The 23129-nt window shown below is 46.2% G+C and overlaps 1 protein-coding gene across 3 annotated transcripts in view; it reads right to left on the bottom strand.

Moving 5' to 3' along the window:
- LOC115461211 (nucleophosmin-like) overlaps positions 1–21208 on the bottom strand; it is a 247819-nt gene extending 226611 nt beyond the window's left edge. For 2 of the 3 annotated variants that reach the window (XM_030190881.1, XM_030190882.1), the window contains exons 1-2: positions 20903–21208; positions 18044–18126 (exon numbers count right to left, since the gene is read on the bottom strand). In XM_030190881.1, the coding sequence (XP_030046741.1) occupies positions 18044–18126; positions 20903–20948 (129 nt within the window). In that variant the 5' untranslated portion in view covers positions 20949–21208. Of the gene's footprint in view, positions 1–18043; positions 18127–19210; positions 19347–20902 lie in introns of those variants that run through there. The other variant, XM_030190883.1, reaches the window with a different exon arrangement.
- Between the last annotated feature and the right edge of the window lie 1921 nt (positions 21209–23129).

Here is a 23129-nt window from a genome sequence, read left to right as displayed (position 1 = left end):
AGGTGGGTCTTTAGTAATTTCCAGAAGATTAGATGATCGTGAATTGTTTTGACAGCTTTAGGCAGTGCGTTCCATAGTCGTGTGCTTATGTAGGAGAAGTTGGACGCATAGAAATGCTAAGTAGTAGTAGTAGTATTTGAGTCCTTTGCAGTTTCAGTAGTGGAGATTCAGGTAAGTTAGTGAAGAATTGGTTCTGTTTCTGGTTGGACGATCAATCAGGTCAGTCATGTTTCCTGGGACTACACCGTAGATAATCTTGTGGACCAAGGTGCAGATTTTGAAGTTGATACATTCTTTAATAGGGAGCCAATGCAGCTTTTCTCGGAGGGGTTTAGCACTTTGGAATCGTGTTTTGCCAAATATCAGCCTGGCTGCTGTGTTTTGGATTGTCTTTGTAAGTTGTTCTTTACATCCCACATAGATTCCATTGCAGTAATCTGCATGGCTTAGCACCATTGATTGTATAAGGTTACGGAATGTTTCCCTTGGGAAGAAAGGTTTGATACGTTTCAGTTTCCACATTGATGAAACATTTTCTTTATAGTGGAGTTTACTTGGCTCTCAAGTGTCAGAGTACGGTCAATTGTAACACCTAAACTTTTGAGGCTATCTGAAATAGGGAGGGTGTGGTCAGGGGTGTTTAAGATTGTGGGTTTGTAATTATTGTGTTGGGATGAGAGGATAAGGCAATGTGTTTTTTCCATGTTCAATTTCAGTTGGAATGATTAGCCCAAGAGTCCATGGCATTCATTGGTAATTTCTGATAGATCGTGTCTGAAAGGGATGCAGATGGGAAAATTAGGTTCTTACCTTGGTAATTTTCTTTCCTTTAGTCACAGCAGATGAATCATTAACTGATGGATTGTGTCCGCCTACCAGCAGGTGGAGATAGAGAACACTGAAAAACCATAGTGCTCTATGGATGGCTAGCTGCATCTGCCTTCAGTATTTGAAACTTCCAAAGCAGAGTGTATCCTCAAAGTAGAATAACATGAACTTTCCTCACAGCGAACGAATGCCCCAGAACAGGAGCAATAATCACACAAAGGAGAGACGATCTCAACCTCCTGTAACAGAACAGAAATCCTGAAAACTGTTTTCCAACTTCTCCCAATGAGGGAACATGTCTGCAGGAAACAACTGAACAAATAAACAGGCAGGGAGGGATCATGGATTCATCTGCTGTGACTAAAGGAAAGAAAATTACCAAGGTAAGAACCTAATCTTCCCTTCCTTGTCATCAGCAGCAGATTAATCCATTACCTGATGGGATGTACAAAAGCACTCCCTAGTTAGGGCGGGAATATGACACTACCCAAGCAAGCACTTGCGCTCCAAACTGCACGTCCTGCTTCGCTGCAACATCCAGCCTGTAATGCCAGACAAAGGAGAGCTTAGAAGCCGCACTACAGATCTCCTGAAGAGAGAGTGCTCCTGTTTCGGCCCATGAAGAGGAAATCACTCTCGTGGAATTCGCTTTAAATGCGTCAGGCGGAGACCGCCCTGACAGCAGATATGCAGAAAAAATGACTTCCTTGAGCCAACGGGCTATAGTGGCCTTAGACACCGGAGACCCTCTTCGAGGACCTGACAACAAGACAAAAAGGTGATCAAAGTTCCTGAAGTCATTTGACATTTGCAGATACTGCAAGAGAGCCCTGCGAACATCCAGAAGATGTAACTGCCCAAAAGATTCCGGAAACTCCTCCCTAGTAAATGAGGGCAGATAAATGGGCTGGTTTAGGTGAAACGCTGAATTTGTTTTGGGACAGATGCTCTTTGTCTTTCAGGGGGGCTAAAAGACATAAAGCTCCTCTGAGGCTTTCCTCACTTGACATATAGTTATTGTTCCCAATGCTGGCTGACTACTTCTACTGATTCTTGTTCTCTTGTTGTATAACTCAAACAGATTTAAACATTAAAAAAAAAAAAAAAACAAGAAAAAATTGCCAAACAAGTGAACCCCAAACAATGCCTCATAGCTCCCCCCCCCCCCAAAAAAAAAAAAAAAAAAAAAAGAAAAACGCGAGAAACTAAATACAAGAAAATTCTTCTGGAGAGAAAATATCAGCTGACATGGGAGGGCCCTGTGCTGGTATGGAGGGACCAAAGGAAAGAAAAATTAGCAAGCAAGACCTAACTTTGCTTTTCATAGCATCCTTCCAGACTAGCACAACCTGATGTGAAGTTAAAGTATGCTCAATCCAGGTGGGACCCCCAAATCCCCACCTCCAAAACCTGAGCCCTGAAAGCTGCATCCTGTCAGGCCTGTACATCCACTCGGTAATGACGCAAAAATGAATGCAAGGAGGACCACACTGCTGCTTTACAAAACTCAAGAGGCAGAACCAGGAAACACTCAAGCCAGGAAGTCACTTGCCCTCCAGTAGAATGAGCCTTAAGCAAAGGCAGAACTGGTCTGTCCTTGACCAGATAGATAAAGGAAACGGTGTCATCAGCCTAGCAACTGTATCCTTGGAAGCTGCCTCCCCTCTCTTATGACCCCCTAAGAGGGCAAACAGATGGTCCAAACGTCAACTCCTGTGTCCGTTGCGAATACATATGTAGAGCCCTAAGAACATCCAGTTTATATAATTGAAACTGATCCAATGAGACCCCCACGCTCCTCCAGGACCAGCAAAGACTGAGTGACAAGTAAAACACACTACCTGCAACTCCGAAATCCGATGAGACAAATCAATAGCCACCAGAAGCACCATCTTCAAGGTAAGGTCCTTAAGCATACAACCATATGGCTCAAAGAGAACTAACACTAAGACCAATAGTACAAGGTTAAGATTCCAAGGCGGACGGCTGGGCAAAGCAGAAGCCAAAAATGAACTCCTCAAAGAAACCGGACTACATTCCGAAGGGAAGCTAAAGGCCTGCCCTTAATCAAACTCCTGAAACAAATCAACACTATCACATGAACTTTTGAGATAAGCCAAGGCCCTTATCCATGCCATCCTGTACAACTTCAAGGGAACCCTGGCAATATTTGCACCAATCCTGGAAAAAAAACATCAAACTTGCACATAAGCAAGGGCGGTAGGACACTTCCTAGACTGCAAAAGAGTTGCAATCATTTTTTCAGAATATCCTCTTTTCCTAAGTGGTGCCCTCTCAAGATTCAAGCCACAAGACAAAATGGAGTCAGATCTGCCATCCTTACTGGGCCCTGTGTAAGTAAATCCTTTAAGGCTGGGAAATGGAGTGACCCATCCCTCGGCCACCACACCAAATTCCCACATCAGGGACCCCTTGGCCAATCTGGAGCCACCAGAACCACTGGAACCCTGTGAAGGTCAATCCTCTGAATAACTCTGCCCAGAAGAGGCCACGGGGAAAACACCAATGGAGACCAATGCTGGGCCAATCCTACACCAGAGCATCCAGACCCTCCAATTAAGGGTCCCTGCACCTGCTGAAGAACCAGGGAACTTTCGCATTATGGGACGTTGCCATGAAATCCATAACAGGGTGACCCCACTGAGCCACGATGAGATCTAAGGCGCTTTGCCACAGATTCAACTCCCGGGATCAAGAACATCCCAGCTGAGATAATCCACCTGAATGTTGTCCACACCTGCCATGTGTGCAGCAGACAGGTCCATCAGATGCTCTCCACCCAGGCCAAGAGAAGGGCTGCCTCCTGTGCCACCAAAAGACTCTTGGGTGCTGCCCTGTCTGTTCACATGGGCAACAGCTGTAGTGTTGTCCTACAGGACCCGGACTGCCTTACTGGTGAGAAGATCCTAGAGGCACCAAACAGATCGCTTTTGTTTCCAGCTTGTTGATCGACCACCAAGCCTTCTTGGGAGATCACACCCCTGAGCCACCTGACCCAGAAAATGCACTCCCCAACCTTCAAGACTTGCATCCATCATCACCACAGCTCACTGGTGGTGGTGGTGGGAGGGAAATCTAGACACATACCTTCTGACAGATGATGAAACTGCAACCACCTCCAAGAACTGCATCTGGGTTGATCATCACGATAACATCACTGCTTGAAGCAGCCTCATGTAAGCTCTGGCCCACTCCACCACCTCCACAGAGGCTGCCATTGAGCCAGAACCTGTAGATAATCCTTGGCCTGCAGACTTCGGATGTGGAGAAGAGAACGAACCTGCGCTTGGAGCTTCTAAGCTGAAGGAAGAAACCCTGCCTACCCAAGTGTCAAAACACATACCCAGATATTCCAGGCATGGTAAGGGAACCAGATTGCTCTTGGCCAGGTTGACCACCCAGCCCAAAGACTAACAGCTGAACCACACAAGAATTAACCCCCGTGCTGCCTTGAAAGGATTTAGCCCAAATGAGCCAATTGCCCAGATAAGAGTGAACCATTATGCTTTCCTTCTGAAGCACTGCAGCTAAACCACTATTACCTTGGAAAAGGTACAGGGAGCCATAGCTAGCCCAAAAGGGAGCACACAGAACTGATAATGCCATCCCAAACTCCAAATACCGCTGATGAACCCAATGGATCAGAATATGAAGATAGGATTCTATCAAACCCAGCGAAGATAGATAGTTCCTGGCCCATACCACTACTATAACCGACTGCAGGGAAGGCATATGGATGGATAGAACTCGAAGGGCCCAATTTACTCCCTTGAGATCTAATATGGGCCCTTCATTTTTGGAACCACGGAATAGACTGAACGACACCCAGTGCCCCATTCCTCTTGCAGGAGAAGCAGCACTGCTTTTAGACTGACCTCTTTGCAGTCTCCCTGATGGCGCTCTGCTTCCACTGGGCATGACAGGGAGACTCTAGAAAGGTGTCTGCTGGGGGGAGGGGGGGTGTGGAGTTTCAAGCAAACTCCAAAGGTGTACCCCCTTCTCTCACAACTTTGAGCACCTATAGGTCTGCAGTGATATAGGTCCACCTCCAGAAGAATTTTTGCAACTTCGCCCCCACTGCTGGAGGATGGATCCCCACCCCCCGACACTTTCATTGGGAACCTCGGCCCACCGGTGAGGAAGTAAGTCCGGAGTCCCTCCCAACCACCTCGTCGACATTAGCTAAAGGGCCGAGTTCTTTGGGGGCGGGGGGGGAAGCATGCTGGCCTGCACTCACTCGATCAGGCCTATAGTGCCACACCTACCAAAAATTTCCTCTAGTACAGAAGCCTCTACTGCCAGACCTCGGTGTGTCTTCCAGGAGATGGGGAACCTTTGTCTCTCCCAGACTCTTGACCAACTTATCCATGTCCTCACCAAACAAAAGGGAACCCCGAAAGGGGACTTTACTAAGCTTCAATTTGGATGCCACATCTGCTGACCACATATGAGCCACGGAGACTTCCTAGCTACCACACTGAGCACCATGGAATTGGCCAAAGTTCTAAGAAGATCATAAAGGATATCACACAAGAAGGAAAACCCTTCTTTTTAGCTTAGCAATCTCTTGGTCCACCAGGGACCAACCATCTGTCATCTATCGAAGACCTTTTCGGACCAGCAAAAGAAGGCTCTAGCTCGGAGTGGACTGATTATATGGTCAACCAGGCAGTGCCCGAGGAAACAGAGGCTCTCTTCCCCCCCTCCCCCCGCACACCACAGCCCACCAAGCCTCAGCGGGCCCCTCCCTGAGCCTACCCTGAAGAGCCATGGTAGTCTAGTGGCCTCTTTGAGGGCAGGAAAGAACCCCATTCTTTCCTGTCCACTGCTGCTGCTCTTGTTGATGCCACCACATCTTCAAAATGGTTGCGGTGCCTTCCCACGATAGTCTCACAAGACCCACAAAACTGCTGCAGGAAGTCTTGGCAGCCATTAAGACGAAACGACAGTGCCGGATAAAGTAGCGGCAGCAGATAGGAAAGAGTGGGGGGGGGGGGGGGTTCCTGCCCCACAGAAGCCACTAGAATGACAGGGCTCTTCAAGATAGGCTCAGGGAGGGCACACTGAGGCTTGGGGAGGGGGGGAGGGAGTGCTGGAAACAAAGGTGGGTACTACAGTATGCAGGAGGTGCGCTACTGGAAATTGTGGAGGGGTGTACGGGAGGTCTGGAAACAAAGGTGGGTGTGTGCGTGGGGGGGACAGGAAACAAAGGTGGATGGTGGGTGTGCGTGGGGGGGGGGAGGGAGGTTGTGCATACCTTTTGGCTAGGAGGGGGAGCAGAAGTGGCCGGAGAGGGGGGGTGGCCCAATGACCCTTACTGCCCAGGGACCCAGATCACTGTCACTCCACCCCTGCTCTAGCTACTAGCCCCCCACAAAGTCACCTGGACCGCAAAGGCCACAACGACAAAACTCTGATTCAAAAGGGCTTCCATACGATGATCCTGAGCTGAGGGTCCTTCAAGGCCATCCCACCATCCACTGGTACCATGTTGTTCTTGGTGACCACAGAAACCACAACATCCACCAAAAGGATGATGTAAGGACTCCCTGTCCTGCTCCAGAATTGGGTATAAATGAACCATAGTTCTAGCGACCTCAAAAGGGGAGTCTAGTGATTTCCCCTGGCATGGATTATATCCCTGATGCCATGGTGCATCAGAAAGGGCCTGGAGGACTTCCAAATACCCTTCAACAGGGGATGCACTTTACGGGGGGGGGGCCCTTTGGGTCTTCCTCAAATCTCAACACAGCCGACACCTAGGAAATTAGTTCTTGCAACTCCTCTCTATGAAAAACCCAGACCACTGAAGGCTCTTCGCCAGGCAGCAACTCATCCATCCAGGTGTCCCCATCAACTACATTCTCTTTTTGACACAAAGGCTCATCCTCAGCCTACAGTTGCTCCACCTCCAACGGAGGAGAGCTAGCCTCAAGGGGCTCCTCCTCCTAGTCCAAACACTATCATTTGGAAGGAGAAGGGGGAAGGGAGGGGAGGGAGCTCCCCGAGGCAGCTTCTGCTCCCGGATAGCTTAACCCCAAACTTCCAAAGGGCCCTGTACAGAGTGAGGATAAAATCTGGGGGGGGGGGGGGGGGGGGGGGGAGAACCTACCTCAGAGGAGGCCCATAGCCCACTACTACTCAGCTGACCTGAAGAACCAGTCATCATTTCTCTAAATACGGAAGAACGTCCTTACACAAAGCTACAGGTAAAATGGTGGTGGTTATACTGAAATCAGGCTGCCATCACAGAATCATCTGAACCTCTAGCACCCACCGAATTCCCATGGCTCTCTGGGTCTTTAAGCACTGCTGCATCAGAGACATTGGCCCCTCTGTGGCCACCATAAAATTTGTATGACCCCAATGGGTCCAAATCACATCCACAGCAAACCTGGCTTTTTTTTTTTTTTTTTTTAAAGGTCCATGATCATTATGGAAGGCAGGCAGAACATGCACCGGGAAATTTGGATCCCCTGCTCTCTCCCAGCCCCCGTGTGGGCCAAACAATTGCTGTGCCTCAGGTAGAGAACAGGCAAAGAAGGGAAGTACAAAAATGACAAGTAAATGTTAATTTAGCACTCTGGGATTACATTATTAACTTCCCTCCTACACAGATCCGAGACTCGTTACAGTCCAAAATAAAAACGGAAAGAAAAGGACACAAGGTTCCGATATTATAGGAAAAATAGAAAAGATGTTTATTAGATATACTGGCAGCAATAGCAGCAATGCAAATCAGAGACATTGCACTTATTCAGGATTACCCAAAACTGATGGTCGAAACTTGAATTTATGTACCTGTCAAGGTAGAGTAAACGTAACACATACTAGCACTAGTGCTAGAACTTATAGAACACCTGACTCCCAAGGCACTATGCAATGAAAGAAACAGTTCAACCTGACAGACGACGGCAACACTCACCCACTCACAAACACCAGACTGTTGAACTCCTTTGAAGAAGGAAGGCACCACACCTGGGATGGCAGGTGTTCTCCCTCATGACAGCAGCAGCAGAGACCACAGGCTGGTAGGCAGATGGTAGCTCTCCCTATGCAGGCGAGCATAAAGGCAAGGTGGCAACATTTTTAACGAGCCATCATCCTGTGGCCAGCTCACAGCAGCTTTCGTGCGAACTGTCCTTGATAACAGCCAGAATAATCTGATATCTTTTGGAGCCCTTCTTATACTCTTTTCTCAGATTTAGACTGTAAGCTCAATTGAGCAGGGACTGTCTTTTCTTCATGTTAAATTGTGAAGCGCTGCGTACGACTGGTAGCACTATAGAAATTATTTATAGTAGTAGTATTTGAAGTGTCATGCTGACCAAGAACCAAATCTGGGGTTTTCCAATGATGTGTCTTTGGGGCCCAAAGGCCCAGCTATAGACGCCATAGCTGTTTTACTCTTGACAGTCCCCAGCTCAACAAACAGTTATATTTGCCTCTCATTAGCATTGGTGTGTCAGCAATGTGCTTGAGGCCTGCTTCATGAACAAGTCTGTACATGAAGACTCACACTGACCTAAGTCTATTCATTAAAGAGTCAGGTTCACAATATAGGACAGTCCTGTTTTGTCCCCACACACCATAGGAACACACTGAGAAACTGGCACTGCAAGCAGAAGGCAGTAAGAGGCTCACTGGTCTGCTGTTTGCCTTACCCTTTTTTTTTTTTTTTTTTTTAAAGCAGGCAATTCCACGGGCACTCAAAGCTACCTGTCTGCTGCCAGAAAGAGGTCAGCCAAGGCACAAAAATGGGTCCCCAAGGCCAATGGTGTGGGGAAGGACACAGTCACCCTGTTATAGCACCCCAGAACAAAACTGACCCCTTGGCAGTGCAGCAACAAAGAGAAAAGGTCCTCCCCCTCACACACACACACACACACACAAAAAGGAAGCACAGAGAAGACTAAAAATTGTTCTTTCCCTGGGGTTTTTTTTTTTTTAATAATAAATCCACTCTCAGAAGAGAAAATCCCCAATACCTAGATACCAGACCAGGACTGCACAGGCTTACCACGTCCATCTGATGTCAAAGGAAAACTCTCAGGGGAATCCACAGCTAATTTACAGTCTAACTTAAAATCAGTACCCCATAGTCTCCATCTGCCAGTGGGCGTAGATAAACCAGCAGTCTGTGACAATCTGGAAAGAATATTATGGAAATCGTCTTGATTATCCCCTGAAACAGCCATTGGTGAAACAGAGGCCCTTGATAGGATAATTTTCTGTAAGTTATCAGATCAAAGTCGTGAGCACAGAAGACGTTTTAAGAAAGAATTCTTTCTATAAATGAGCCATACATCAGATACGTGGACTTTGCGTATTCTATTATATACCTACACTTTTTTTTCAAGCATACTCTGTGCTTCCTGATTTTTGGTGAATGATGGTGGAGGTTTTTTTTTTACCAATTACTGTGCTTATGGCAGTGTGAAGATTAGGAATACTGCTAAGTCTGAGGTCTTTTTTCTACACATCTTTTGAAAATACACATTTGTTTGGGATTTAGTTTAGGATCAGGAAATCACTGGGTAATAACGTTCTAACAGCATTGCTTTATGGTTTTAATCTGCTATTCCCATTAATAAGCTGTGTGAGCTTTCAATTACCCCCAATATTGAATGCATAATGTCACATCAAGAAATGCTAGGGAAGTAAAGTTCCTAGATGAAATACTGGTAAGTGAAGCAGCTAGCTCAGGAACCAACAAGAGGGGGAGCTATTTTAGATCTGATCCTTAGTGGAATGAAGAACTTGGTGCAAGATGTAATGTTGTTAGGGCAATAACTGGAGTAAAGACAATAAGGAAATCTACTGCAACAACATTTACATTTTGAAAAGGCTAGTATAATAAAATGCAGAAAAGGGCTAAAGAAAAGGCAGCTAAAAAGGAGTAGGTGTAAAAGGTTGAGTTTAAATAAGAAATGGGCATTGCTTAAAAATATCAACTTGGTACTGATATGTGGTTGTATCCCATATATCAAAAAAAGGTAGTAGGAAAACGAAATGACAGCCAACATAGTCAAAAGGTAAGGTGAAAGAGGCTATTAAAGCCAAAAGAATAATTTTCAAAAAAATGGAAATTGGATCTGAATGAAGACGACAGGAAGCAGCATAACCACTGGCAAGTTAGATGCAAAGCATCGATAAAGAAAGCTAAAAGAGAATTTAAAAAGAAACTTGCTGTAGAAGCAAACACTTATAGCAAAAACCTTTTCAGGTACATTAGAAGCAGAAAGCTTGTGTGGCACTCAGTCAGATCATTAGATCATCAAGGACTTACAGAAGCTCTAAGACCCAGATGATCAAAGGTAAATGCGGGCGCTAGAGGGCACTACCACCTGCATTTACCTGCACAGAATGACCAGAGAGCTCTAGTGTGGCAAACAACAAGTGCACATTGGTATTCCCCCTCATGACCAGAGAGACGCACCGATTCTCCTGCGCTACCGCCGTAACCCTACCCCAGCTCGGAGTAGCATTAGGGTTAAGGAGTAAGCCTCCCATCTGCTCTGGCAAGGGAGCCTCAGGGGTCCAGTGGACCCTCGAACCACCACCCCCCTCCGCCCCATTGGAAAGGCCCTGGGGGTCCGGTGGACCTCCGGATACCCGCACACAAACAAAAATAAGCACCCTGATGGTCTATTGGAACCCCTGTCCTCACTCCCGCCCCCCACCACTGCTGCAGATCCAGTGTGACCAGCGACAGGGGGCCTGACCTGACCCACCCTCCCCCACCCCCAAAAACTTTCCCTGGTGGGCTAGTGGTGCAGGGGTCCCCCCAACCCTACCTCCTCCCCAGCATCTTGAAAGTTGGAGGAGGGACTAGCACCCCCTCCTCCTCAACAGCGCCACCTGCAAACCAATTTCAGCTTGACTATCAGTTCTCGGGAGACAGTTTTTCATCTTATCGAAACTTACATTTACTGGCAAGCATGATCCTACTCTTGCCCTTCCTTCTGCTTCCGACCTGCTTAAACACTTCTACAAAACCTTGACTGATCAGACTTTCTTCTATTACAATCTTGTCTCAACGCTGTTTGTAACTGGTTATAAACAGCATGCAATCCTAAACCCAGAAAAAACTGTTGCTTCTTGGATCATGGGGAACCCCACCCCACCCCCAATCCAAAAGTATCTCCTTCTATTCAAGGTACCATGATCACCCTTGCCCGTTCTGCTAACTCAGTGTTCACTAATTGCACTAAGGTGAACCCTTACTGAGTTGACCTGAAGACCAGACTCTGAGAGGTGTAGAGGGTATTCAAGCAGGGTCTGTGTAGGGCAAGCAAGGGGATCTAGGGCCTTGCTCTCACACCAAACGACAAACCTCCTCCATTTGAAGGAATAGCACCTCTTCGTGGAGTTTTTCCTGCAAGCCAGCAAGACCCGGGAGACACCCTCTGAAAGACCCAAGGAAGCAAACTCTAGGCTCTTAACATCCAAGCTGTAAAAGCCAGAGACTGGAGTTGGGATGTAGACGAGACCCTTGTTCTGCATGATGAGAGTCGGAAAACACTCCAATCTCCACAGTCCTTCAGAGCATAATTCCAGAAGTAAAGGAAACAATATCTGCTATGGCCAGTACAGCGCAATCAGAATCATGGTTCCACGGTCTTCCTTGAAAACCAACAAAGTTTTCCCCACTAGATGTATAGGAGGATACACATACTGACGCTAGTCTGTTGAGGGCCTGAAGCTTAGAACAGAACTGAGGGGCCTTGTGGTTGATTTGAGTGGAAAAAAAGATCCGCCAAAGGGGGTGTCCCATGCTTGGAAGATCTTGCAGGCAATGCCCATAGTGAGAGATGACTTGTGTGGTTCCAATATCCTGCTCAGTCTGTCGGCCTGGGTGTTGTTTTGCCCACCAGGTAAGTGGCTTCAAGGAACATGCCATGCTGGCGAGCCAATGCCACATCCAGACGGCCTCCTGACACACAGGGCATGATCTGAATAGACCGAAAAGCCCCTCCCTTCTTTGGAACCACAAAGAAGATGGAGTACATACCTGTACGCCTTTCGAGAGAAGCAGGCACGATAGCCCCTATCCTTAGCAGGTCTCACAAACACTGCAGAACCACTGTCCTCTTGGCCCGCGTTATTTATTTATTGCATTTGTATCCCACATTATCCCACCTCTTTGCAGGCTCAAAGTGGCTTACAATACATCTTGGATAGTGGAAATGAAAAGAGAGTAGACATTTGGTGTTACAGAAGGATTTGGGGTTGCATGGTAATGGAATAGCATGATAGTGATATGACAGAAGGCTTTATTAACATTTCTGGATATATGTAGGGGTTTCACATGTTTTGATCTTTGTGGTATATCTTGTCGAAGAGATGGGTCTTTAGTGGTTTATGGAAGTTGGTCAGTTCATAGGTCGCTTTTAGGTTGCGTGGCAATGCGTTCCAGAATTGCGTACTCATATAGGAAAAGGTTGATGCGTGCATTAATTTGTATTTTAGACCTTTACAGTTGGGGAAATGAAGATTCAGGAATGTGTGAGATGATTTTTTAGCATTCCTGGGTGGTAGGTCTATCAGGTCTGACATGTAGGCTGGGGCCTCGCCATGGATGATTTTATGTACTAGGGTACATACTTTGAACGTGATGTGTTCTTTGAGTGGGAGCCAGTGTAGCTTCTCTCGTAGGGGTTTTGCACTTTCGTATTTTGATTTTCCAAATATGAGTCTGGCTGCCTTGTTCTGGGCTGTTTGGAGTTTTTTTTTGCTCTTTGCAGCCAGAGCAGAGTGAGTTGCAGTAGTCTAGATGACTGAGTACTAATGATTGTACCAGATTTCAGAAGACGGTCCTTGGGAAGAATGGTCTTACTCTTTTTAATTTCCACATTGAGTGGAACATCTTTTTGGCTGTGTTTTTTGCGTGATTCTCAAGTTTTGGTGTGTTGATGGTGGTAAATTTGCTCATGTTGTGTTGAGAGGTGAGTATTAGGCATTGGGTTTTTTCTGCATTGAGTTTTAACTGAAAGGCATCTGCCCAGGAGTGCATGATATGTAAACTTTGGCTGATGTCATTGGAAATTTCTGTTAGGTCTTGTTTGAATGGGATGTAGATCATTACATCATCAGCGTAAATGTATGGGTTGAGGTTTTGGTTTGATAGTAATTTGGCCAAGGGTGTCATCATTAGGTTGAATATAGTCGGTGAGAGGGGAGATCCCTGTGGAACTCCACATTCAGGTGTCCATGTGGCTGATGTAGTCGAATTTGATGTCACTTGATATGAGCGTGTGGTTAGGAATCCTTTAAACCAATTAAGAACATTGCCTCTGATACCGAAGTATTCAAGGATATGTAGTAGGATTCCATGATCAACCATGTCGAAGGCGCTTGACATGTCGAATTGTAGAAGTAATATATTCTTGCCGGTTGCAATCGTTTGTTTGAATTTAGTCATGAGCGTGACTAGTACTGTTTCAGTACTGTGATTAGAACGAAATCCTGACTGGGAGTCATGTAGTATTGAGAACTTGTTTAGATAGTCTGTGAGTTGTTTGGTTACCATCCCTTCTGTTATTTTGGTTATTAAGGGGATGGATGCTACTGGTCCATAGTTAGTTAATTCACTCGCATTTTTCTTTGCATCTTTGGGTATAGGGGTAAGTAGAATGTTTCCTTTCTCCTTTGGGAAGAGTCCATTTTGTAGCATAAAATTCATGTGTTTCGTTAGATATGTTATAAAGTGTTGGGGGCCGATTTCATAAGGTTATTTGGGCATATATCTAGTTTGCAATGAGATTTGGCGAATCTTTTAAGCGTTTGGGAGATGAGATCTTCCGATAGTATCTCGAATTCAGTCCAAATCCTGTCTGCTGGGTATACTCCAGGGTCTGGGTCTAGACAGTCTAGGAGTGCTGTGTATTCGATGTGGCTGACAGGTATTTTAAGTCGTAATTGTTCTATTTTCTCTTTGAAATACTTCGCGAGGTTATCAGCTCCTGGTGTGTCTTTGCTGTTGTTCGTGACTGGTATGGTGCCTAGTAGTTTAGTCACGAGTTGGAAGAGTTTGTGTGTGTCCTTGTAATTTGGTCCAATTTCGATTTTGTAGTATAGTCTTTTGGTTTGTCTTATGGTGTATTTATATTTTCTTCGGAGTTGTTTCCAAGCATTAAGTGTGGGATCGTCTTTCTTTTTATTCCATGCACATTCTAGTTTCCTAACTTGTGTTTTTGAGTTTTTTCAGTTCTTCGTTGAACCACGGTATTGAGTTCTTTCTATGCGAGATTCTGGTTTGAGTCGGGGTAATGTTGTCTAATATTGTTCTGCCATCTATCGTCCCAACTAGAAGGAATTTGGTAGTGTCTGCCTTTGTTGTCCATCTGTTATAGTAGATCTGTTGCCAGAATATTACTGGGTCTATTTTTCCTCTCGTGGTGTAGGTTTTTTGTTCTTGTTTTTTTATTGTGGTTTTCGTTCACCACTGGAGGGAGATGTACGCTCTATAATGGTCTGACCAGGGTGTGGGTATCCATTTTGTATCTGCTAGTATAAGGTTTAAGTCTGGATCGAAATTATATGCGATAATGTCTAGTGTGTGTCCTTTGATGTGTGTTGGTTGTGCATTTGGTACGTGAAGATCCCATAATTGTAGGAATTCTTTGCATTCTTGGGTACTTGTTAAGGTATGATCTTCCCAAGTGTAGGTTAATATCGCCTATTATGATAAGGTTTGAAGTAAAGATACATGTGCTCGAGATGAAGTCCATGAGGTGTGCTTGAGTGTCTTGCCAGTTGCCTGGCGGCCTGTATAATAGGATTGCGTTAAGGTGTTCCTGCAGGTTTGGGTGATTGATTCATACCGATGCAATTTCAAGTTGTGGTAGGATGGATTCAGCTATGGTAGTGATAGTGAACTCGGATTTGTATATTATGGCTATATCACCTCCTCTTTTCCCGTTTCTTGTCCAGTGCGTAATTTTGTATCCTGGTGGGCATAAATCTAGGAATCTTTAAGGTCGTGGATCCAGGTTCCAGTGATGAATAGGAGCTCAAGATTGTCTGTGGTAATCCAGTCTGTTATAATCTCTGTTTTGTTTACTACTGACTTGGCGTTTGCGTATCCCAGTTGGATTGGATGGTACGGTTCGATCTGGGCCGTAGATGTGTTAATTTTTATTAGTTGCCTGTTTTCTTGGTATTTGGTTTTGTTGTTTCCTTTCTTCCCTTTCTGTTGGATATTTCCGTATGTATTTGTTTTTCCTTTTAGTTGGTTGTTATTCTTTTGGTCTGGTGAGTTGTAGATGGGTTGTCTATAGGGTTTGTGTACTGTGGGTAGGTTGTTGTTTAAGTTGGGAGTGGTCCATGCGTGGTAGATTAGGGGGAGGAAGTAGATTATCATGAGTAGTTTTTTGGTATTCATGTTGGCTGTGGACTCCAGAAAAAAGTCTGTGACTGGAGAGAAGAATTCTAGCTTGTAACCTCACATCGAGGACCCACTGGTCCGAAGAAATTCTGGCCCATTCTGGAAGAAACAGAGAAAGCCGACCACCGATCTGCTCTCCTCCCGAGTGGACCTGCGCCCCATCATTGGGAGGCCCGAGAAGGAGCCCCCTGACGAGACGGGGGTCCAGCCGGACGCTTCTCATTGCGAAAGGAAGAACGCTGCCCAAAACGAGGACGCTGAAAGGCTGAGTTGGACTGCCCCGGCCAATACCGTCGCGTCTCTCTGAAACGTGACCTCGAGGCTTTTCTAGGTCTTCCCCAAAAAGCAATTTCCCTCGGAAAGGCAATTTAATGAGCCATTGCTTAGAGGCCATATCTGCAGCCCAATGACGGAGCCACAGAAGACACAGAGAAGAAACGGTCAAGGCCATGAGTTTGGCCGAAGCACGGATCAAATCATACAAGGCATCCGCCAAGTACGCCAGCCCAATATCCATCAGCGACATCTGAGGAGTCCCCGGCATATCAGACTCCGAAATCGAATCCATGACAGAATGTAGCCAACTGAGACAAGCTCTAGCTGCATAAGAACTACAAGCAGAAGCTTAAAGTGTCAAAGCGGCCACCTCAAAGGCACAAGAACTACAAACAGAAGCTTGAAGTGTCAAAGCGGCCACCTCAAAGGCACAAGAACTACAAGCAGAAGCTTAAAGTGTCAAAGCGGCCACCTCAAAGGCACAAGAACTACAAACAGAAGCTTGAAGTATCAAAGCGGACACCTCAAAGGCACGTTTTAAAGAGGCCTCTAGCCGTCTGTCTTGCATATCCTTAAGTGCCACACCACCTTCCACTGGAAGAGTAGTCTTCTTAGTGACCGCCATCACCAGGGCATCCACCCTAGGTAGAGCAAACTGCTGTAAACAGTCCGCTGAAACCAGATACAGCCTGGCCACACCCCTGGCTACTTTCAGCCCCCCCATCTGGATCCGCCCACTAGGCCGAAATCAACTCTTCAATAGCTTCATGTACCGAAAAGGCCTTAGAAGGTCATCTGGTACTAGCCATCTTGGGGTTGACCGCCTGAGAAGCCGCAACCTCGGGGTCCTCTATATTCAGGGCTTCCAGCGCCTGAGAGATAAAGGAGGACAACTCCTCCTTATGGAAAATCCTCACGGCGGAAGAGTCCTCCGGTTGGTCAGTGAGGACACTGCTCTCCACGTCCTCTACCCCCGTCTGCTCCGAGAGAGCCACCACGGAAGAAGCTGCAGGCGACCGTATGCAGAACCACTCCTCAGACCCCAAAGAAAGCCTAGGCTTTTTAAGGGAGGAGAAATCCTCTGGGGAAAAATCCAAAATCTCTTGGTTACCCCCCAGACCCCCTGAGAGAATCAAAGTACGAAACTGTCGCAGCCGCGTGAGGGGGGTAGGGGGCAAGGCCCTTTTCAACAAAAACACCTGATGGGAGTAGCAAAATAAACTCTGGTGAAAACCCCTCCCCCACAACAGAGGAGGCCACAGCCATGGCACCTGCACCACTGCCCACAGTGCCTGACGGCCCCCCCGACTCCCCTACCAGCGGAGAAGAAGATTTGCCCAAAACCGCTACCGGAGCCGGCTCCACGACCGATCGCAAAATGGCGCGAGAATCGCCAGGCTCTGGGCGGGAAAGCACGCTCTCGGGGGGGGGGGGGGGGGGGCCACTGCTCCGTCGAGTCCCACCAAATCAGCGCACCCCGCGCTGCAAAGGCCCGCCGCCGAACGCCGTTTCCCGCATCAAGAACAGCGTTTTGCTGCCTCCGTTGCCATCGCCCGTCCCCGAACAGGAACCCAGCAGGACTTGCCCTGGACCGGGAAAGCACGGGAACTGACAGCTGAGCCCAAGAAAAAAAAACTCTCCGACTCCACTTGGCTCAGACAAGCAGGCAACAGAAAACAGGACTCGGACAGCAGTAACACAAACCTGCTCTCAGCAAAAACACACTTCCCTGTGCTTCTCTGTTTCTCTCTTTTTTTTTTTTTTTTAAGTGAGAAGGCAGGGACCCAGCCACCCCCGGCTCAAACTGGCCACCGGCCCAGGAGCACCCTCAGAGGCCTTGGGCCCAGGAGCTGGAGATAAAGCAGTCCACCACCTACTGAGATAGAGACATACTAATTGAGGAAGGAGTTGGCAGTCTGGCATCACTGCCTTTTGTTTATCTCTATCTCCACCTGCTGGTAGGCGGACTTAACCCACTAGTTCCTGGATTCATCTGCTGCAAGTGACAAGGAATGGTGCTCTTTCCATTAATAATCTGAGAGATTAAATGCAAACAGCGAATTCACTTTGCATAATAACAAGCTAATCTGTATGCTTTTGTACCTCAATATACTTGCTGCTAAAAATTTTGTGTAAGGGCAAATAATGCACAAACATAACATGCGTTATTTAGCATAAAAGTATCTCATTTCCTTAATGAACATTACTAACTTTCCTTCTTTAAAAGGGTATCAACATAACCATAGTCAATAACCCCCAAAGTTTATTAAGAAATATCTGCAAACAGAGAGAACTGCAGAAATTCTAGGTCAAATACCAATTCCAACAACAAAAAAATAAGCATAAGTAAAGGCTAATAATATCACTCAAAAATGTTACTGAAGTCCCAAGAGGGGATTTCCATTCCCCTAATTAGGAAAGCATAATCGAGGGCCTTTGTGCTTCAAGCGCTAATATTAAGCTTGAGAAAAATGCAGAACTAGCTCCCACTGATATACAAATCTCTTAGAACATGAGGAGAGATCTCACCGTCTGTAACACGAGCTGTTGCGTCATGCTATCACCCTCTCCATTAAAACGATACTCATTTTTATCCAGTGTCAACTGGCAGCCTGCAGAAAGAAAGAGGAGGTAATATTTTTAAGACACAAATCTGGGGAACAAATGAATGAATAGATAAGCCTGATGAAGGCCTATTATTTCATCTTGAAATATGTTATTGACAGGAACGTTCACACAACCCTATTGCTTTATGAAAACATTATTCCCTCTGTTAACATCACTCAGCAGTACACTAAGAAAGGGGTATGAAGAACCAAGTAGAGAGGAAGCTTTGAAATTACCCTGGAGAAGATAGAGAACTACAGCAATTTTGCAGGTGCAAAAATTAAACACTTGTGCCTACAACATATATTTTTTAAATTAGAAATACTGTCCTCATCAGGTCTAAGTCTGCTACAAAACAACCTGAATAAAGGTCTACACTATCCCAAGACCTCCTTGTGCTATCTGCTGTTTCTTACTCAGACCTTCTCAGCACAACTTTTTATGGAAAAAAAAACCCTTGAATAGAAATGCATTCAGAGAAGGAAAAAATTGATCCCCAAAAATGTTGCTATTAGGCATAACCTTTTGAACCCTCTCTTTTAAATATTTTGCATTCACTCCTCCTCATCCCTTGACAGGACATTTCCAGCATGCACAGGTTCCTCCCACATCTGCTTACATACAGGGCAGGACTAACCATTTGGTAAGCCCACGTTGGGCCCCCATCAAAATAAACACATTTTCAAACTTCCACTAACTGGGGGGACCTGAGTGGTTCCATAAACCAGAATGAGCGTAAGGTAAGAAACACTATACTGGGATGGGAATAACAGAAATGCAGGCAGTGCTGGCTCTGGTCCCCTCCACCCCTTCTTTCTGCCAGATGACGACTTACCAGAGCAAAAACCTGCCTTGGGTCAAACCCAGGAAGTTCACTAAGCATCATTAAGAACTGGAATGCTCCACTTTCGTTCTAATGGCAGAATATGCACCAGAGAATAGATGGTGCACATAATAAAATCAAACATAATGGAAGGGGACAAAATACACAAGGCCTCTCTCAACAACACAACACTCACTTGTTTCTAGCTTTACGTTTCATCAGCACTCATAATCCTATGCTTAACCCAGGCTTTCTTGAATGTTTACCTTTATCATCTCCACTAGAAGGCTACTCTTTGCATCCAGCATCTTTTCTGTGAAACAAGGATTCCATCTAATACTTCTTCCTATAACTCTTATATTGTGGCCTAAGTATGATCCCCTACTTCTCTCATTCTATGAATTCATTTCCAAAATCATTGCTTCGTGTATTTTTTCTATCCTTGAGATTGACTGGAAAAATACAGCAGGAAACAAAATACTCTGAAGCAGAGAATTCAGAGAGCCATGCTGACCCCGGGAGAAACTTAGTAATTACACTTTATTTTCGCAAACAAACATGAAAATTATCTACAGATGTACCACAAGCACAAATCAGTTTTTCATATAAAGGGAAATTTAGGACTAGATTTACCAACATGCTTAATGTTCTCACCTTTTTAATAATGCCTATTTACTATACACAAAACTCAGAAATGTAGCCTTAAATTAGGCCATACAGCTCCTTGGGGCCTTTTTACTAACTGAATTAGGTATGAACACATACCTGTGTATGCTACGAGCACTGTATTTTTTTTTTTTGGGGGGGGGGGGTAGGGAGCATGCTCTTCAGGGGTGAAGAATGGGCGTGGATGCACTGATCAGTTAGCATGCTCACTTTAGTGCATCCATAACTTAGGAGCCCTTTTTAAACTTTTTAAATATTAAATCTTATTACTAAAATACAAAGAAGTCAATGTATAATATCCAAAACTGAAATCTGGAGTATAAAGCTTAAAGGGCAAACCAAAATTGCAACGAAAGGACTCATTTCTTATAGCCTCTCACTCCATAAAGTAGAAGCCCTTCATCTATTAGATCTTCTTCCTAGTTTCCCTTGCCTTCCACCCTACCCCCCTCCTTTTAATAAACAGATGTTCCAGAAAGGAAAAAAAAAAAAGTATCCACCCTTCCATCAACCCTTTCATTTCTGCTAAATTTAAAAGCACTAAATTTCAGGCTTTTAAATGTTTTTTAATGCCAACATTAGCACACAACCAGAAAAGTAACAAATAGCGAGCCCTTATTAATGGATGTGCTAGAAATGGGCTTTGTGTGTGGGAAAGGCCAACCTGGCTAAGCTCATTTACAGAGCACTGTCAAATTACCTATTCCAGGAAGAAAACGTTTTGGCTGGTCCTGGTGGCAACCACATCATGGAACCACATCATGGAACCTGCAGCACTGATGCCAATGGATAGAATCATGGCCTACAAATATTACACTGCTCTGGGATGCAAGTTTAAAACCAAGACCAGTCAAAAAGTCTCTCTCCTGGAATGGGTAACTTGGCAGCTCTACATTTACTAGCACAACTTAGTAAAAAAAGGCCCCCTTCTCAAGAAGCGTAGGCCAATGTCATCCCAGTCTTACAGATATATGCTTCCAATAAGACTTCAGACTGATCCTTTCAACATAGTTCCACGCAGTCCCCAAAGTTCCTTGATGGTGTCCCATTCGCCAACCTTCAGTACCAGAATCTGAGCAAGCCACCGACTCGCTCCTTTTATATGCCCGCCCACCTTTATATCATTACACAGCTTCATGTCACAATAAGCCCCGGCCAGAGCCAGTCCAAGCTTCATCACTACAGCTGTAGTGGTACCCTACTTATTGTGCCAGGGTGGAATGACAGTGGGCGGTGGCCACGCAGCCTAAATTCCTAGATCCTGCACTACTTGTGCTACTGCTTCAACCCACCAAAGATAGAGACGTGTGCTTCCCTCCTGCCCGGATCCTCCGCCATTATGTTTCCCTCAGCGTCCCGAACGCGCTGCAATGTACAGACACCTGCGCTCCACGCGCCGCACTGACAGTCGCCCCGCCCCACCGCACCCCACAGACTCTCTCTCTCCCTCTCCTCACCCCAAGCGCTGCACGGATGTTCTCCTTTGTCCCTTTACCTTTCCCCTTCCTTCACCGCCCACAGAACTCTTCCCTACCCTCCTCGATACACCCCCCACGCGCCACACGGACACCGACTACCACGCCTCCTCGCGCAAAACACAACACAGACCTCCACTACCGTTACACCTTACACACGCCCCTGAAAGCACGAAAGAAACAAGCTCTTTCAGCGGAAGAAACGTTCCCGTACAAACACGCAGCCAACGGGACACGAAGCTGCTCAGACAGGCGACGCAAGAGACCAATCAGAGAAAAAGAAGGGCGGGCTCGCTAGGAGGATTGTTTATCACCAGCTGTTCCAATGTGTGTTACTAGAGGGCGTCCAATCTCTCGCGCGCCCTGTTGCCAACAGCGGGAGGAGTTTAACACTGCTCCATCATGCTCGCTCGCTGTGCGTGTTTCGGTGGGGGAAAATGTACAGTTTAAACTCATTTAGAGAAAACAGATCTACTTTTACATCAAGTCCACAACGTTATTTCAACTTCTTTGTTTGTTTCTAGTCAATATTGTCTTGTAAGTCACTGGTTCCTATTTGTTTAGAAATAAAAGAAAAATAAATTGGCCGATAGGAACCAGCTCTCTGGGTGCCCGAACGCCCCTAGTAGTACTGAGCAAATTCCTTAACTGTGACCAGGGATGGGGTAATTTTCATTGTGTTTAGCACACTATCATTTTGAAAAGTTGGCTTCTACGAACTGGCCTACAGTTTTGTGCTATCTGCTTAGTTCTTATCTGTCAAAGCCTGTTTTTTTTTTAAGTCGTGCATGATTGATTTTCAGGGTCATAGCAAATTATGAGGATTTTTTACTAAACTTTAGCTCGAGTTAACTGTAGCAGGGCCCATTCTATTCCTATGGGCCCTGCTGCAGATGACTTTAGCTGTATTAATAAAATAAGTAAATACCTTTGAAGTCTTCTTGTCCCTTCCTCTGTTTCTATTGCTTTCTCTTCTTTCTGAGACTGATATTGATCTCTGATTTAACATTGCTTCTTTTATTATTTGTGTAATACCCTATGATATGGTTATTAGTAGAGCCTACAGTCGTGGATTTTTCCAGAGGCCCAGGGGGGAGGGAAGTCCCTGCCTGAGGGTTGGAGTGTGAACTTGGAGGCCTGCCCAGGGGAAGGGTTGGCAGAGAAGTTTCAGAGATATGCACTAAATGAGCCATTAACGAGCAAGTAGTAAACCCTGGCATGCACTAAACACTTTTTTCCGACGACTAGCAGCTAACGAAAACGGAATGCAGATGAGCAAATTGTGTAGAAACCCTATTGTAATGAGATGCACTAACCTTTTCCGATTGCCTTAACGCTGGAAAATCTAACGAGAGGTCTGTACCTCTCATTGGGGCTGCGCGGGATAAAAAACTTCTATAATGTTACAAAAAAAAATCGGTGGGAAAAAAGTGCTCGTCAGGGACGTCCTTTATGGACGTGCTTCACTTTGAAAAACAAAACTTTAAAAACAAAAAAAAAAGACGAGCGCGTTTAGCTCAGCACCCCCCCCCCCCCCCGAGGTCGCCGTCGCCGCTCCACCCTCCCCCCCTGCATCGAAATGACAGCTTCAGCACCCCCGCCATCCTCCGCACCCCCCTGAGGTCGTCGCCGCCGCCACTCCCCCCTCCACCCGCCCCCCTCCGTCTGCCACCGGGCCCTCACAGCACCTCTCACCTCCGTGTGAAGGCGCTGCAGCAGGCAACAGCTGATGGCTTCCCTTCAGACTTCCCTACTTTCCTCCCTGGCCCGCTCTCGTCTGATATAAGTAACCTACATAGGTAACTTACGTCAGACGAGGGCATGCCAAGGAGGAAAGAAGGGAAGTCTGAAGCGAAGCGATCAGCTGTTGCCTGGTGCAGCGCCTTCACACGGAGGTGAGATGCGCTGAGAAGGCCTGGTAGCAGACGGAGGGTGACAGCGGCGGCGACGACCTCAGGGGGGGTGGCGGGGCCACGGGGTGGGGAGGCCGGTGCTGAAGCTGTCATTTCGATGCAGGGGGAGGGGGCAGCGGTGGCGGCAACCC

This window comes from Microcaecilia unicolor, chromosome 2 (assembly GCF_901765095.1).
Source record: "Microcaecilia unicolor chromosome 2, aMicUni1.1, whole genome shotgun sequence".
In the NCBI taxonomy this organism is placed as follows: domain Eukaryota; kingdom Metazoa; phylum Chordata; class Amphibia; order Gymnophiona; family Siphonopidae; genus Microcaecilia; species Microcaecilia unicolor.
Note: the sequence above shows the minus strand (reverse complement) of the source record. Positions and strands in the feature narration are given on the sequence as shown.